At 47.1% G+C, this 17919-nt stretch overlaps 1 protein-coding gene across 7 annotated transcripts in view; it reads left to right on the top strand.

Moving 5' to 3' along the window:
* LOC139582745 (actin-binding protein WASF1-like) overlaps window positions 1–17919 on the top strand; it is a 144855-nt gene that overhangs the window by 101850 nt on the left and 25086 nt on the right. For all 7 annotated transcript variants that reach the window (XM_071413039.1, XM_071413032.1, XM_071413038.1 and 4 more), the window contains 2 exons: window positions 1754–1907; window positions 14348–14465. In XM_071413039.1, the coding sequence (XP_071269140.1) occupies window positions 1754–1907; window positions 14348–14465 (272 nt within the window). The remainder of the gene's footprint in view (window positions 1–1753; window positions 1908–14347; window positions 14466–17919) is intronic.

Here is a 17919-nt window from a genome sequence, read left to right as displayed (position 1 = left end):
TGTGTGTGTGTGTGTGTGTGTGTGTGTGTGTGTGTGTGTGTGTGTGTGTGTGTGTGTGTGTGTGTGTGTGTGTGTGTGTGTGTGTGTGTGTGTGTGTGTGTGTGTGTGTGTGTGTGTGTGTCTACCGTGGCAGTTAGATACTTTCCTCTTTGACAGCTGAGAAGGAAGTCCTTCACATCCATTACTCTCACTACTGCTTAGGTTACAGCAGGGGACCTCTCTCTCTCTTATCTATTATGAACAGAGCCACACAAGAACTCTCAGACTCAGAGAGAGAGAGAGAGAGAGAGAGAGAGAGAGAGAGAGAGAGAGAGACAGTGAAGTAAAAAGAGAGAGAGATTGTGTTTATTAGTTCTCAGTCTCTGAGAACGCCAGGTCTTCCCTTAGCTCTGTGGAAGTTATTACCTACCCTCTCATAGGTGGAGAGAGGGAGGGAGGGAGAGAGATAGAGGGAGAGAGAGAGAGAGGGAGAGAGAGAGAGAAGGAGAGAGAGAGAGAGAGACAGGGAGAGAGAAGGAGGGAGGGAGAGAGAGAAGGAGGGGGAGAGAGAGAGAGAGAAGGAGGGAGAGAGAGAGAGGGAGAGACATGAAGTAACCTACTTCAACTCCCAGTCCATCTGGGTACTGGTGAATTGACAAAACGTCATTGTTAATAATGGGTGAAGGGTTGAAACAACTGACATAGAGGTTATAACACCTGACATAGAGGTTATAACAACTGGCATAGAGGTTATAGCACCCGACATAGAGGTTATAACAACTGACATAGAGCTTATAACAACTGACATAGAGATTATAGCAATTAACATAGAGGTTATAACACCTGACATAGACATCCAGATAAGGCATACAGGAGTCTTAACTGTACGCAGCTGTATCTCACTCTTCTCAGAGACAATTGCAGGGAGCGTTTCAATTCCCCCTCTGGGGTTAGAGAGAGAGTAAAGTAGCTTTATACACTTGTCATTCCTGTATGCATTATTCAGTAGAGATCTGTAAATAACACTCTGGGTTTTGGTAGCAGAAATGTCCAGTGAGCTCGAGGGCTTCACTGTCTTCTAGATTTCTTCCTCTCTCAGCAATTTCTCAAGGCTGTTTTCTGGGAGCAGTCGTGCACTATTGGCTGTGTGGCATCGATTTTCCTCTGTTATTCTCCTTCTGATCCAAAATGACAGTTGGTCCAGTATTAAAGAAGGCCAATTACACCCACTGCCTCTGATCAACGGGTTAGCGGTTAGCTTTAGTGTTAGCCCAGCGATCTACCCAGGCTTTGCTTTGGAGCAAATGGAGGCAGTTAGCCAATTTGCACAAATTGTGGCTATAGAACATTAGCCTGTAGGCGTATGACAATGGGTTTGACATTTCCTGACACTAATTGTGACTACCATAATGATGATGGTTATTACTGGCCCCACTTTTATTGGAGTCCACAGCGGGAGTGTAAAAACACACGTGTTCCTGCTGTAGATTTAGCACAAAACCTGATGCTTCTCTCTCTCTTTCTCCTCTCTCTCTCTCCTCTCTCTTTCCTCTCTCTCTCTCTCTCCTCTCTCTCCTCTCTCTCTCCCTCTCTCTCCTGTCTTTGTCTCTCTCTCCTCTCTCTCTCCCTATCTCTCCTGTCTTTGTCTCTCCTCTCTCTCTCTCTCCTCTCTCTCCCTATCTCTCCTGGTTTTGTCTTTCCTCTCTCTCTCCCTCTCTCCCTCCTGTCTTTGTCTCTCCTCTCTCTCCCTCTCTCTCGCTCTCTCTTTCTCCAGTATCTCTCCAGGACATCACTATGAGGAAGGCGTTTAGGAGCTCCACCATCCAGGACCAGCAGCTGTTTGCCCGCCAGTCGCTGCCCATCCCCCTGCAAGAGACCTTTGACCTCTGCGAGCAGCCGCCACCCCTCAACATCCTCACACCCTACAGGTCAGCTTCACAGCAACCTCCCTCCTGATTGGGTAGTGTCAGCTTCACAGCAACCTCCCTCCTGATTGCTTAGTGTCAGCTTCACAGCAACCTCCCTCCTGATTGGGTAGTGTCAGCTTCACAGCAACCTCCCTCCTGATTGGGTAGTGTCAGCTTCACAGCAACCTCCCTCCTGATTGGGTAGTGTCAGCCTCACAGCAACCTCCCTCCTGATTGCTTAGTGTCAGCTTCACAGCAACCTCCCTCCTGATTGCTTAGTGTCAGCTTCACAGCAACCTCCCTCCTGATTGCTTAGTGTCAGCTTCACAGCAACCTCCCTCCTGATTGGGTAGTGTCAGCTTCACAGCAACCTCCCTCCTGATTGCTTAGTGTCAGCTTCACAGCAACCTCCCTCCTGATTGGGTAGTGTCAGATTCACAGCAACCTCCCTCCTGATTGGGTAGTGTCAGCTTCACAGCAACCTCCCTCCTGATTGGGTAGTGTCAGCCTCACAGCAACCTCCCTCCTGATTGCTTAGTGTCAGCTTCACAGCAACCTCCCTCCTGATTGCTTAGTGTCAGCTTCACAGCAACCTCCCTCCTGATTGCTTAGTGTCAGCTTCACAGCAACCTCCCTCCTGATTGGGTAGTGTCAGATTCACAGCAACCTCCCTCCTGATTGGGTAGTGTCAGCTTCACAGCAACCTCCCTCCTGATTGGGTAGTGTCAGCTTCACAGCAACCTCCCTCCTGATTGGGTAGTGTCAGCTTCACAGCAACCTCCCTCCTGATTGGGTAGTGTCAGCTTCACAGCAACCTCCCTCCTGATTGGGTAGTGTCAGCTTCACAGCAACCTCCCTCCTGATTGGGTAGTGTCAGCTTCACAGCAACCTCCCTCCTGATTGGGTAGTGTCAGCTTCGCAGCAACCTCCCTCCTGATTGGGTAGTGTCAGCTTCACAGCAACCTCCCTCCTGATTGCTTAGTGTCAGCTTCACAGCAACCTCCCTCCTGATTGGGTAGTGTCAGCTTCACAGCAACCTCCCTCCTGATTGGGTAGTGTCAGCTTCACAGCAACCTCCCTCCTGATTGGGTAGTGTCAGCTTCACAGCAACCTCCCTCCTGATTGCTTAGTGTCAGCTTCACAGCAACCTCCCTCTTGATTGGGTAGTGTCAGCTTCACAGCAACCTCCCTCCTGATTGGGTAGTGTCAGCTTCACAGCAACCTCCCTCCTGATTTCTTAGTGTCAGCTTCACAGCAACCTCCCTCCTGATTGGGTAGTGTCAGCTTCACAGCAACCTCCCTCCTGATTGGGTAGTGTCAGCTTCACAGCAACCTCCCTCCTGATTGCTTAGTGTCAGCTTCACAGCAACCTCCCTCCTGATTGGGTAGTGTCAGCTTCACAGCAACCTCCCTCCTGATTGCTTAGTGTCAGCTTCACAGCCACCTCCCTCCTGATTGGGTAGTGTCAGCTTCACAGCAACCTCCCTCCTGATTGGGTAGTGTCAGCTTCACAGCAACCTCCCTCCTGATTGGGTAGTGTCAGCTTCACAGCAACCTCCCTCCTGATTGGGTAGTGTCAGCTTCACAGCAACCTCCCTCCTGATTGGGTAGTGTCAGCTTCACAGCAAACTCCCTCCTGATTGCTTAGTGTCAGCTTCACAGCAACCTCCCTCCTGATTGGGTAGTGTCAGCTTCACAGCAACCTCCCTCCTGATTGCTTAGTGTCAGCTTCACAGCAACCTCCCTCCTGATTGGGTAGTGTCAGCTTCACAGCAACCTCCCTCCTGATTGGGTAGTGTCAGCTTCACAGCAACCTCCCTCCTGATTGCTTAGTGTCAGCTTCACAGCAACCTCCCTCCTGATTGGGTAGTGTCAGCTTCACAGCAACCTCCCTCCTGATTGGGTAGTGTCAGCTTCACAGCAACCTCCCTCCTGATTGGGTAGTGTCAGCTTCACAGCAACCTCCCTCCTGATTGGGTAGTGTCAGCTTCACAGCAACCTCCCTCCTGATTGCTTAGTGTCAGCTTCACAGCAACCTCCCTCCTGATTGGGTAGTGTCAGCTTCACAGCAACCTCCCTCCTGATTGGGTAGTGTCAGCTTCACAGCAACCTCCCTCCTGATTGGGTAGTGTCAGCTTCACAGCAACCTCCCTCCTGATTGGGTAGTGTCAGCTTCACAGCAACCTCCCTCCTGATTGGGTAGTGTCAGCTTCACAGCAACCTCCCTCCTGATTGCTTAGTGTCAGCTTCACAGCAACCTCCCTCCTGATTGGGTAGTGTCAGCTTCACAGCAACCTCCCTCCTGATTGCTTAGTGTCAGCTTCACAGCAACCTCCCTCCTGATTGGGTAGTGTCAGCTTCACAGCAACCTCCCTCCTGATTGGGTAGTGTCAGCTTCACAGCAACCTCCCTCCTGATTGCTTAGTGTCAGCTTCACAGCAACCTCCCTCCTGATTGGGTAGTGTCAGCTTCACAGCAACCTCCCTCCTGATTGGGTAGTGTCAGCTTCACAGCAACCTCCCTCCTGATTGGGTAGTGTCAGCTTCACAGCAACCTCCCTCCTGATTGCTTAGTGTCAGCTTCACAGCAACCTCCCTCCTGATTGGGTAGTGTCAGCTTCACAGCAACCTCCCTCCTGATTGGGTAGTGTCAGCTTCACAGCAACCTCCCTCCTGATTGCTTAGTGTCAGCTTCACAGCAACCTCCCTCCTGATTGGGTAGTGTCAGCTTCACAGCAACCTCCCTCCTGATTGGGTAGTGTCAGCTTCACAGCAACCTCCCTCCTGATTGCTTAGTGTCAGCTTTTGGGTAGTGTCAGCTTCACAGCAACCTCCCTCCTGATTGGGTAGTGTCAGCTTCATAGCAACCTCCCTCCTGATTGGGTAGTGTCAGCTTCACAGCCATCTCCCTCCTGATTGGGTAGTGTCAGCTTCACAGCAACCTCCCTGGGGAATAGCAGAAGTGTTATTTATATATGTGGACCTAGCCTGGCTGGTAGAACTGGGGAATAGCAGAAGTGTTATTTATATATGTGGACCCAGCCTGGCTGGTAGAACTGGGGAATAGCAGAAGTGTTATTTATATATGTGGACCTAGCCTGGCTGGTAGAACTGGGGAATAGCAGAAGTGTTATTTATATATGTGGACCTAGCCTGGCTGGTAGAACTGGGGAATAGCAGAAGTGTTATCTTACTTCATTCATTCATGCTTGTGTGTGTATGTGTATTTTCTATAATAGCCTCTGTTTCTATCTCCATATGTGCACACACACACACACACACACACACACACACACACACACACACACACACACACACACACACACACACACACACACACACACACACACACACACACACACACACACACACACACACACACACACACACAGGGGGTTCTGAGGAGACAGCTGCAGGTGTACATTACTCTGGTTTTAAATCCAGGGTCAGTTTGTGTGTGTGTATGTGGGTTTCACAAGCTACTGTATGACTGTGACAGAGAGGCAGGTGTTGGTATTACTACTACTCTATAGGCTGACAGACACAGAGCCTGTAGACACAGTGTGTGTTTAGTAGCTGTATGGCTCTGTGTCTGTTCTAGGATAAATGTCAGCTGTTGAGCTAGTCTATACTGAGACACAGCTGTAGACATTACTATGGACAGCATACCGACAGAAACCTCTACCCAGCATGTTCTCTGACCCCTCTATATATACAGTTGTAGTCGGAAGTTTACATACACCTTAGCCAAATACATTTATACTCAGTTTTTCACAATTCCTGACATTTAATCCTAGTAAAAATTCCCTGTCTTAGGTCAGTTAGGATCACCACTTTATTTTAAGAATGTGAAATGTCAGAATAATAGTAGAGAGAATGATTTATTTCAGCTTTTATTTCTTTCATCACATTCCCAGTGGGTCAGAAGTTTACATACACACAATTAATATTTGGTAGCATTGCCTTTAAATTGTTTAACTTGGGTCAAACGTGTTGGGTAGCCTTCCACAAGCTTCCCACAATAAGATGGGTGAATTTTGGCCCATTCCCCCTGACAGAGCTGGTGTAACTGAGTCAGGTTTGTAGGCCTCCTTGCTCGCACACGCTTTTTCAGTTCTGCCCACAGATTTTCCATAGGATTGAGGTCAGGGCTTTGTGATGGCCACTCCAATACCTTGACTTTGTTGTCCTTAAGCCATTTTGCCACAACTTTGGAAGTATGCTTGGAGTCATTGTCCATTTGGAAGACCCATTTGCGACCAAGCTTTAACTTCCTGACTGATGTCTTGAGATTCAACATAACTTTCCTGCCTCATGATGCCATCTATTTTGTGAGGTGCACCAGTCCCTCCTGCAGCAAAGCACCCCCACAATATGATGCTGCCACCCCCGTGCTTCACAGTTGGGATGGTGTTCTTCGGCTTGCAAGCCTCCCCCTTTTTCCTCCAAACATAACAATGGTCATTATGACAGTTCAACAGTTCTATTTTTTGTTTCATCAGACCAGAGGACATTTCTCCAAAAAGTAGGATCTTTGTCCCCATGTGCAGTTGCAAAACGTAGTCTGGCTTTTTTATTGCAGTATTGGAGCAGTGGCTTCTTCCTTGGTGAGTGGCCTTTCAGCTTATGTTGATATAGGACTCATTTTACTGTGGATATAGATACTTTTGTACTTGTTTCCTTCAGCATCTTTACAAGGTCCTTTGTTGTTGTTCTGGAATTGATTTGCACTTTTCGCACCAAAGTACGTTCATCTCTAGGAGACAGAACGCGTCTCCTTCCTGAGCCGTATGACGGCTGCATGTTCCCATGGTGTTTATACTTGCGTACTATTTTTTGTACAGATGAATGTGGTACCTTCAGGCGTTTGGAAATTGCTCTTAAGGATGAACCAGACTTGTGGAGGTCTACCATTTTTTCTGAGGTCTTGGCTGATTTCTTTTGATTTTCTCATGATGTCAAGCAAAGAGGCACTGAGTTTGAAGGTAGGCCTTGAAATAGATCCACAGGTACACCTCCAATTGACTCAAATGAGGTCAAATAGCCTATCAGAAGCTTCTAAAGCCATGACATGATTTTCTGGAATTTTCCAAGCTGTTTAAAGGCACAGTCAACTTAGTGTATGTAAACTTCTGACCCACTGGAATTGTGATACAGTGAATTATAAGTAGTTTGTTAACAAGACATTTGTGGAGTGGTTGAAAAACGAGTTTTAATGACTCCAACCGAAGTATGTAAACTTCTGACTTCAACTGTAGAACTCTTCTGCAGGACCACTGTTTAGTTTCTGTAGTTTCTGTCCCATGTACCCTTTCTTCTCCCTCCCTCCCCATGTACCCTTTCTTCTCCCTCCCTCCCCATGTACCCTTTCTTCTCCCTCCCTCCCCATGTACCCTTTCTTCTCCCTCCCTCCCCATGTACCCTTTCTTCTCCCTCCCTCTCAATTTCAAACAGATGCCAAAGCATTAGAAATAGATAACAAACAAAAGGAAATGAACAGTAAACATTACAGGAATATTTCAAATGTCATATTGTGGCTTTGTAAAGTGTTGTAACTATGTTCAAATAGTTATAATACAAAAGGGAAAATAAATAAACATAGATATTGGTTGTATTTACAATGGTGTTTGTTCTTCACTTGTTGCCTTTTTCTTGTGGAAACAGGTCACAAATCTTGCTGCTGTGGTATTTCGCATAATAGATATGGGAGTTTATCAAAATTGGTCTGTGTAATCTGAGGGAAATATATTATTCTAATATGGTCATACATTTGGCAGGAGGTCAGGAAGTGCAGCTCAGTTTCCACCTCATTTTGTGGGCAATGGGCACTAGAGGTCGACCAATTATGATTTTTCAACGCCGATACCAATTATTGGAGGACCAAAAAAAGCCGATACCGATTAATCGGCTGATTTATGTAATAATGACAATTACAACAATACTGAATGAACAATGAACACTTTTATTTTAACTTCATATAATACTTAAATAAAATCTATTTAGTCTCAAATAAATAATGAAACATGTTCAATTTGGTTTAAATAATGCAAAAACAAAGTGTTGGAGAAGAAAGTAAAAGTGCAATATGTGCCATGTTAAAAAGCTAACGTTAAAGTTCCTTGCTCAGAACATAAGAACATATGAAAGCTGGTTGTTCAATATTCCCAGATCTTCAATATTCCCAGTAAAGAAGTTTTAGGTTGTAGTTATTATAGGAATTATGACGCGTCGACTATTTCTCTCTATACCATTTGTATTTCATATACCTTTGACTATTGGATGTTCATATAGGCACTTTAGTATTGCCAGCCTAATCTCGCGAGTTGATAGGCATGAATTCACAAACAGCACTGTGCCTCAAGCATTGCAAACGCAGTAAAGTGCTGTTTGAATGAATGCTTACGAGCCTGCTGCTGCCTACCACCGCTCAGTCAGACTGCTCTATCAAATATCAAATCATAGACTTAATTATAATATAATAACACACAGAAATACGAGCCTTTGGTCATTAATATGGTCTAATCCGGAAACTATCATTTCGAAAACAAGACGTTTATTCTTTCAGTGAAATAAATCCAAATCAAATCAAATTTTATTAGTCACATACACATGGTTAGCAGATGTTAATGCGAGTGTAGCGAAATGCTTGTGCTTCTAGTTCCGACAATGCAGTAATAACCAACAGTAATCTAACCTAACAATTCCACACTACTACCTTACACACACACACACAAGTGTAAGGGATAAAGAATATGTACATAAAGATATATGGATGAGTGGTGGTACAGAACGGCATGGCAGATGCAGTAGATGGTATAGAGTACGGTATATACATATGAGATGAGTACTGTAGGGTATGTAAACATAAAGTGGCATAGTTTAAAGTGGCTAGTGGTACATGTATTGCATAAAGATGGCAAGATGCAGTAGATGATATAGAGTACAGTATATATACATATGAGATGGGTAATGTAGGGTATGTAAACATTGTATTAAGTGGCATTGCTTAAAGTGGCTAGTGGTACATTTTTACATAATTTCCATCAATTCCCATTTTTAAAGTGGCTGGAGTTGAGTCAGTATGTTGGCAGCGGCCGCTAAATGTTAGTGGTGGCTGTTTAACAGTCTGATGGCCTTGAGATAGAAGCTGTTTTTCAGTCTCTCGGTCCCTGCTTTGATGCACCTGTACTGACCTCGCCTTCTGGATGATAGCGGGGTGAACAGGCAGTGGCTTGGGTGGTTGTTGTCCTTGATGATCTTTATGGCCTTCCTGTGACATCGGGTGGTGTAGGTGTCCTGGAGGGCAGGTAGTTTGCCCCTGGTGATGCGTTCTGCAGACCTCACTACCCTCTGGAGAGCCTTACGGTTGTGGGCGGAGCAGTTGCCGTACCAGGCGGTGATACAGCCCGACAGGATGCTCTCGATTGTGCATCTGTAGAAGTTTGTGAGTGCTTTTGGTGACAAGCCGAATTTCTTCAGCCTCCTGAGGTTGAAGAGGCGCTGCTGCGCCTTCTTCACAACGCTGTCTGTGTGGGTGGACCAGTTCAGTTTGTCCGTGATGTGTACACCGAGGAACTTAAAACTTTCCACCTTCTCCACTACTGACCCGTCGATGTGGATAGGGGGGTGCTCCCTCTGCTGTTTCCTGAAGTCCACAATCATCTCCTTTGTTTTGTTGACGTTGAGTATGAGGTTATTTTCCTGACACCACACTCCGAGGGCCCTCACCTCCTCCCTGTAGGCCGTCTCGTCGTTGTTGGTGATCAAGCCTACCACTGTAGTGTCATCCGCAAACTTGATGATTGAGTTGGAGGCGTGCATGGCCACGCAGTCGTGGGTGAACAGGGAGTACAGGAGAGGGCTCAGAACGCACCCTTGTGGGGCCCCAGTGTTGAGGATCAGCGGGGTGGAGATGTTGTTATCTACCCTCACCACCTGGGGGCGGCCCGTCAGGAAGTCCAGGACCCAGTTGCACAGGGCGGGGTCGAGACCCAGGGTCTCGAGCTTGATGACGAGTTTGGAGGGTACTATGGTGTTAAATGCTGAGCTGTAATCGATGAACAGCATTCTCACATGGGTATTCCTCTTGTCCAGATGGGTTAGGGCAGTGTGCAGTGTGGTTGCGATTGCGTCGTCTGTGGACCTATTGGGTCGGTAAGCAAATTGGAGTGGGTCTAGGGTGTCCGGTAGGGTGGAGGTGATATGGTCCTTGACTAGTCTCTCAAAGCACTTCATGATGACGGAAGTGAGTGCTACGGGGCGGTAGTCGTTTAGCTCAGTTACCTTAGCTTTCTTGGGAACAGGAACAATGGTGGCCCTCTTGAAGCATGTGGGAACAGCAGACTGGGATAAGGATTGATTGAATATGTCCGTAAACACACCAGCCAGCTGGTCTGCGCATGCTCTGAGGACGCGGCTGGGAATGCCGTCTGGGCCTGCAGCCTTGCGAGGGTTAACACGTTTAAATGTTTTACTCACCTCGGCTGCAGTGAAGGAGAGCCCGCAGGTTTTGGTAGGGGGCCGTGTCAGTGGCACTGTATTGTCCTCAAAGCGGGCAAAAAAGTTGTTTAGCCTGTCTGGGAGCAAGACATCCTGGTCCTCGACGGGGCTGGTTTTCTTTTTGTAATCCGTGATTGACTGTAGACCCTGCCACATACCTCTTGTGTCTGAGCTGTTGAATTTCGACTCGATTTTGTCTCTGTACTGAGACTTGGCCTGTTTGATTGCCTTGCGGAGAGAATAGCTACACTGTTTGTATTCGGTCATGCTTCCGGTCACCTTGCCCTGGTTAAAAGCAGTGGTTCGCGCTTTCAGTTTCACGCGAATGCTGCCGTCAATCCACGGTTTCTGGTTTGGGAATGTTTTTATCGTTGCTGTGGGTACGACATCGTCAATGCACTTCCTAATGAACTCGCTCACCGAATCAGCATATTCGTCAATATTGTTGTTGGACGCGATGCGGAACATATTCCAATCTGCGTGATCGAAGCAGTCTTGAAGCGTGGATTCAGATTGGTCGGACCAGCGTTGAACAGACCTGAGCGCGGGAGCTTGTTGTTTGAGTTTTTGTTTGTAGGCTGGAATCAACAAAATGGAGTCGTGGTCAGCTTTTCCGAAAGGGGGGCGGGGGAGGGCCTTATAAGCGTCGCGGAAATTAGTGTAACAATGGTCTAGTGTTTTTCCAGCCCTGGTAGCACAATCGATATGCTGATAGAATTTAGGGAGTTTTGTTTTTAGATTAGCCTTGTTAAAATCCCCAGCTACGATGAATGCAGCCTCAGGGTGTGTGGTTTCCAGTTTACAAAGAGTCAGATAAAGTTCGTTCAGGGCCATCGACGTGTCTGCTTGTGGGGGAATGTATACGGCTGTGATTATGATTGACGAGAATTCCCTTGGTAGATAATGCGGTCGACATTTGATTGTGAGGAGTTCTAGATCAGGTGAACAGAACGACTTGAGTTCTTGTGTGTTGTTATGATGATCACACCACTTCTCGTTAATCATAAGGCATACCCCCCCGCCCCTCTTCTTACCGGAAAGATGTTTGTTTCTGTCGGCGCGATGCATGGAGAAACCAGCTGGCTGCACCGACTCCGTTAGCGTCCCTTGAGTTAGCCATGTTTCCGTGAAGCAGAGCACGTTGCAATCCCTGATGTCTCTCTGGAATGCTACCCGTGCTCGGATTTCATCAACCTTATTGTCAAGAGACTGGACATTGGCGAGTAGTATGCTAGGGAGTGGAGCGCGATGTGCCCGTCTCCGAAGCCTGACCACGAGACCGCCACGTTTTCCCCTTTTTCGGCGTCGCACAGGGTCGCCGGCTGGGATCAGATCCATTGTATTGTGTGGAAGGCAAGACACTGGATCCGTTTCGGGAAAGTCATATTCCTGGTAGGAACGATGATGAGTTGACGTTAATCGTATATTCAGTAGTTCCTCCCGACTGTATGTAATGAAACCTAAGATTACCCGGGGTACCGATGTAAGAAATAACACGTAAAAAAACAAAATACTGCATATTTTCCAAGGGACACGAAGCGAGGCAGCCATCTCTTTCCGGCGCCGGAAACTATACGGAACCGTTCCGTGTTTTATCTAACGGGTGGCATCCATATGTCTAAATATTACTGTTACATTGCACAACCTTCAATGTTATGTCATAATTATGTAAAATTCTGGCAAATTAGTTCACAGTTCGCAACGAGCCAGGCGGCCCAAACTGCTGCATATACCCTGACTCTGCTTGCACTGAACGCAAGAGAAATGACACAATTTCCCTATTTAACATTGCCTGCTAACATGAATTTCTTTTAACTAAATATGCAGGTTTTTAAAAATATACTTCTGTGTATTGATTTGAAGAAAGGCATTGATGTTTATGGTTAGGTACATTTGTGCAAAGATTATGCTTTTTTCAACAATGCTCTTTTGTTAAATCATCACCCGTTTGGTGAAGTTGAAGTAGGCTGTGATTCGATGATAAATTAACAGGCACTGCATTGATTATATGCAACGCAGGACAAGCTAGTTTACCTAGTAATATCATCAACCATGTGTAGTTAACTAGTGATTTTGTGAAGATTGATTGTTTTTTAGAAGATAAGTTGCTACCTTGGCTCCTTGCAGCCACAAGGTTCTTTTGACGCTGCACTCGCGTAACAGCTGGTCAGCCTGCCACGCAGTTTCCTTGTGGATTGCAATGTAATCGGCCATAATCGGCGTCCAAAACGGCCGATTACCGATTGTTATGAAAACTTGAAATCGGCCCTAATTAATCGGCCATGCCGGTTAATCGGTCGACCTCTAGTGTGCACATAGACTGTCTTCTCTTGAGAGCCAGGTCTGCCTATGGCGGCCTTTCTCAATAGCAAGGCTATGCTCACTGAGTCTGTACATAGTCAAAGATTTCCTTCATTTTGGGTCAGTCACAGTGGTCAGGTATTCTGCCACTGTGTACTCTCTGTTTAGGGCCAAATAGCGTTCTAGTTTGCTCAGTTTTTTTTGTTTATTCTTTCCAGTGTGTCAAGTAATTATCTTTTTGTTTTCTCATAATTTGGTTGAGTGTAATTGTGTTGCTGTCCATGGGGTCTGTTTGTGTTTGTGAACAGAGCCCCAGGACCAGCTTGCATAGGGGGCTCTTCTCAAGGTTAATCTCTCTGTAGATGATGGCTTTGTTATGGAAGGTTTGGGAATCGCTTCCTTTTAGGTGCTTGTAGAATTTAACGGCTCTTTTCTGGATTTTGATAATTAGTGGGTATCAGCCTTATTCTGCTCTGCATGTAATATTTGGTGTTTTACATTGTAAACCATAAAGGGCAATGGGTTCAATAACTGATTCAAGTATTTTTAGCCAGATTCAAATTGGAGTGTCGAATTTTATGTTCCTTTTGATGGCATAGAAGTCTCTCTCTCTCTCTCTCTCTCTCTCTCTCTCTCTCTCTCTCTCTCTCTCTCTCTCTCTCTCTCTCTCTCTCTCTCTCTCCCTCTCTCTCTCTCTCTCTCTCTCTCCCCCTCTCTCTCTCTCTCTCTCTCTCTCTCTCTCTCTCTCTCTCTCTCTCTCTCTCTCTCTCTCTCTCTCTCTCTCTCTCTCTGTAACACCTCAGGCTGTTGTTCTTCAGATCCAGCTGCTGCTACCCTGTCACATACACAATCACAATATAAACACCATACTACTCAGTCACAATACACACACACCAAATTCACATACACATGATGCACTCACACACACAATAACACACAGCCTACCCCTGTCATACTCCCTTCAATCTTCCGCATGTTGTTGCAAATCATTAAACGTCCTCAGCTATTTTAGATGATGTTTCCTCTTCCTCCCTCTGTCACAATCACGGCCTCTTGTCACCGAGCACAGCATGGTCCTTAGGAGAAATAGGTGGAGCCCTTTTAATGCTGCAGGTGACTTATGGAGAAACCAGTATGATGTTGTCAGGGCAGAATATGGCTCAGTTAGTGAGTTACTTCAGTACCTTTTGCTGGTGTAACTGACTAGCATGTGTATGTGGCTATTTGTGGGTCGTGTGTGTGTGTGTGTGTGTGTGTGTGTGTGTGTGTGTGTGTGTGTGTGTGTGTGTGTGTGTGTGTGTGTGTGTGTGTGTGTGTGTGTGTGTGTGTGTGTGTGTGTGTGTGTGTGTGTGTGTGTGTGTGTGTGTGTGTGTGTGCGTGTGTGAGTGTGCGTGTGTGAGAGAGAGAGAGTGACAGTGTGTGTGTGTTTGGTCATTCATTTCCTCGTCATAGGGGATTTGAAGTGATAATTTCCTCCTTCCGATTTAATTTCTCCTGGTCAAGGGTGAAGACAGGAGGAAATGAAAGACAAATTAAAAGATAAAGAGAGAGAGAGTTCAAACTTGACTGATCAGAGTGCATCCCCCATCAGCCTTCGCTGGTTCAAGGCTCTGAGTAGACCTTAGATCAGTGTCTAGGGGTAACTGTGGTTTCCTCCTGCAGGGATGACGGTAAGGAGGGACTGAAGTTCTACACCAACCCCTCCTACTTCTTTGACCTGTGGAGAGAGAAGATGCTGCAGGACACAGAGGACAAGAGGAAGGAGAAGAGGAAACAGAAGGTAATGAAGGGCAGCCATTGGCCCGTCACCAGCATCCTGTCTACATATTGGTGGATTCAGCGTGGTGTCGTTAGCCCATTGGTCCTTAACTGAGGGGCTGTGTCACCAAGTGGCTTTCTGACCCTAACTAATTTCAGATCAGCTCTCCATATCGTAAGCATAATCTCAACCATTATGAGCCCAGTAGTGAAACTGTTCTTGGATCAGAATTGCCAGTATTATTAAAATCTAGAGCTACAGATGATATATGTGATGAAGGACATAACACTGTAGTCTATGGTCAGTGATTCACACACACACACACACACACACACACACACACACACACACACACACACACACACACACACACACACACACACACACACACACACACACACACACACACACACAACTGCACACACACACACACACTGGTCGATATGGGTCAGTGGGGTGGGGAAAGATGAGGTGAGCATAAATCACTGATTATACAGAATGACCACAGTACATATCGACCCATAGCGTACTCTACACACACACACACACACATTAAAGCATAGATTCACAAACACACACACACACACACACACACACACACACACACACACACACACACACACACACACACACACACACACACACACACACACACACACACACACACACACACAGGGAACCATTAGCTATGTATCTGTAATAGATGAGCATCAGGGAGGGGAGGATACAGGGTGGTTCTCTGTTGTCTAGTTATTTACTCTAATTAATGGTTGGCTCTGCCCTCTCTCTGCCCCCGCTCCTCATGAGGGAGCCTTTGTTTATCCTTAGAGAGACACACTCACATTTCCATACACCCACATACTGTACACACAGTTGATCTCATGTGGGGCCCTTCATAAATACACATTTACTATACTGTATACACACATACGTACCGTACACACAAATGCTCTCATGAGGATGAACGCTGTGCATCCTCAGAGACACACACACACACACACACCCACACACAAGCATGAGGGAGCCTTTGTATATCGTCCGAGATCTCCTTCCGTCTCTCACACAAACCCTAAATTACTGAGAAGTCAGCCCCTGTGCAGAAGGCGGGGTCTCCTGCCCCGAGCCCCAGGGGCTCCCTATGACGCTAATCAGCACCAGCTTGAGAGGCGGGCCATAGCCCTCACTTCCCCATACCATTCAACCAGAGGCCAATGTGGTTAGATTTCCAAGCACAACCAGTCAATGAGGTAGAAGCTTCCACAGGGAACCCTGCCAGAGAGGTTTGGGATATAGAAGTTGAGGTTTGGGTTTTCATGGTGGTGATAAATGGTTCAGTCACAAGGCTCAGTCAGGGAACAGGGGACAGTTACAGTAGTCAGGGAACAGGGGACAGTTGCAGTAGTCAGGGTACAGGGGACAGTTGCAGTAGTCAGGGGACAGTTGCAGTAGTCAGGGAACAGGGGACAGTTACAGTAGTCAGGGAACAGGGGACAGTTACAGTAGTCAGGGAACAGGGGACAGTTACATTAGTCAGGGAACAGGGGACAGTTACAGTAGTCAGGGAACAGGGGACAGTTACATTAGTCAGGGAACAGGGGACAGTTATAGTAGTCAGGGTACAGGGGACAGTTACAGTAGTCAGGGAACAGGGGACAGTTACATTAGTCAGGGAACAGGGGACAGTTACAGTAGTCAGGGAACAGGGGACAGTTACAGTAGTCAGGGTACAGGGGACAGTTACAGTAGTCAGGGAACAGGGGACAGTTGCAGTAGTCAGGGTACAGGGGACAGTTGCAGTAGTCAGGGAACAGGGGACAGTTACAGTAGTCAGGGTACAGGGGACAGTTGCAGTAGTCAGGGTACAGGGGACAGTTACAGTAGTCAGGGAACAGGGAACCGTTACAGTAGTCAGGGAACAGGGAACAGTTACAGTAGTCAGGGAACAGGGAACAGTTACAGTAGTCAGGGGACAGTTACAGTAGTCAGGGAACAGGGAACAGTTACAGTAGTCAGGGAACAGGGGACAGTTACAGTAGTCAGGGAACAGGGGACAGTTACAGTAGTCAGGGAACAGGGGACAGTTACAGTAGTCAGGGAACAGGAAACAGTTACAGTAGTCAGGGGACAGTTACAGTCACACCACTGTGAGTTTAGAAAAGACAGAGGACACAGAATATATAGAAAGAAGTATTTCACAAAATACTAGGCTATGGGCCTATATATACAGTATTCAATAGACCTTGTTTTGTGTAGACAGAGTATTGAGTTGGGATGGTGGTGGAGTTGGGGCCAGATCCCAGTCTAATAAAAGGCTTAACTCAGTGGGGTTATAAAGCCCTATTCATTTCCCCTGCACCACAATACACTGGCAGCCATTACAGTACAGAGTACAGACCCCTTACAGATAGCCAGGATGGCAGGCCACTAAGACCAGGGAGGGAGATTTCTGGGGTCTACACACTAATAGTTCTGGTTTGGGTTCAGATACATTATGAGATACAGGCATACAAGTACAGGATAGTGGAATAAGAGACAACGGGTTTCTGGCATGGACATTATGGAGTTATGTGAGTGGATAGACATGATGTCCTTGGCTAGAGAAAGTGAGTGAGAGAGAAACAGGGGAGAGAGAAAGAACAGAGAGAGAAAGAAAGAAAGAACAGAGAAAGAGAGAGAGAGTGTACAAGCATCTCTACAACAGATCAGGGCACTGTTTCTGGAACAAACTGGTTTTAAAAACTACCAACATGCAGGGACTGGATTTGCCCCGATTGCCAACCCCCACAATGTACTCCCCTTCAACACAATATTACTGGTCGGGTTCCCTACCCCATGCTCTAACCCCTCTCCCTCTCTCTTTCCCTTCGTCCTCTCCCCTGTTCTCATCCCGTCTCTATTGTCTCTGACTGTGTGCAGCTGGAAATGCCTTTTAATTTGTGGCCGGAGGGCCTTATAAGAGTCCCCTCCTTGCCCCCTCCCCTCCTCGCCCCCCCCCAGAGGTAAGGCTGACCCCCCAGACCCTGTCATGGGACCCTCAGGTTAGCCTGCTGCCCCCCTACCTAACACCCCTCAAAGCATTGGACCGGCCCCCACTAACTCTGCTGCTAACCCCTCCTACGTACCTACCTACTACTTACCTGGAAACCCTTGCTAATCACCTCCCTAACTACAAAACACTTCTGAGACAATCGCTGGCTGGCTGCTAGTGGGATTCTGCTTATTTCACAGTGATTGTAACCTCCTGGGTTAGCATGCCGCCCTCCCGCCACCTGCTGCCCACCAACACAGACCCCCTCCCTCCACCTGCTGCCCACTAACACAGACCCCCTCCCTCCACATGCTGCCCACTAACACAGACCCCCTCCCTCCACCTGCTGCCCACTAACACAGACCCCCTCCCTCCACATGCTGCCCACTAACACAGACCCCCTCCCTCCACATGCTGCCCACTAACACAGACCCCCTCCCTCCACCT

The sequence above is a fragment of the Salvelinus alpinus genome, chromosome 8 (genome assembly GCF_045679555.1).
Source record: "Salvelinus alpinus chromosome 8, SLU_Salpinus.1, whole genome shotgun sequence".
Classification (NCBI taxonomy): Eukaryota; Metazoa; Chordata; class Actinopteri; order Salmoniformes; family Salmonidae; genus Salvelinus; species Salvelinus alpinus.
This window is presented reverse-complemented; position numbering and strand designations above follow the sequence as displayed.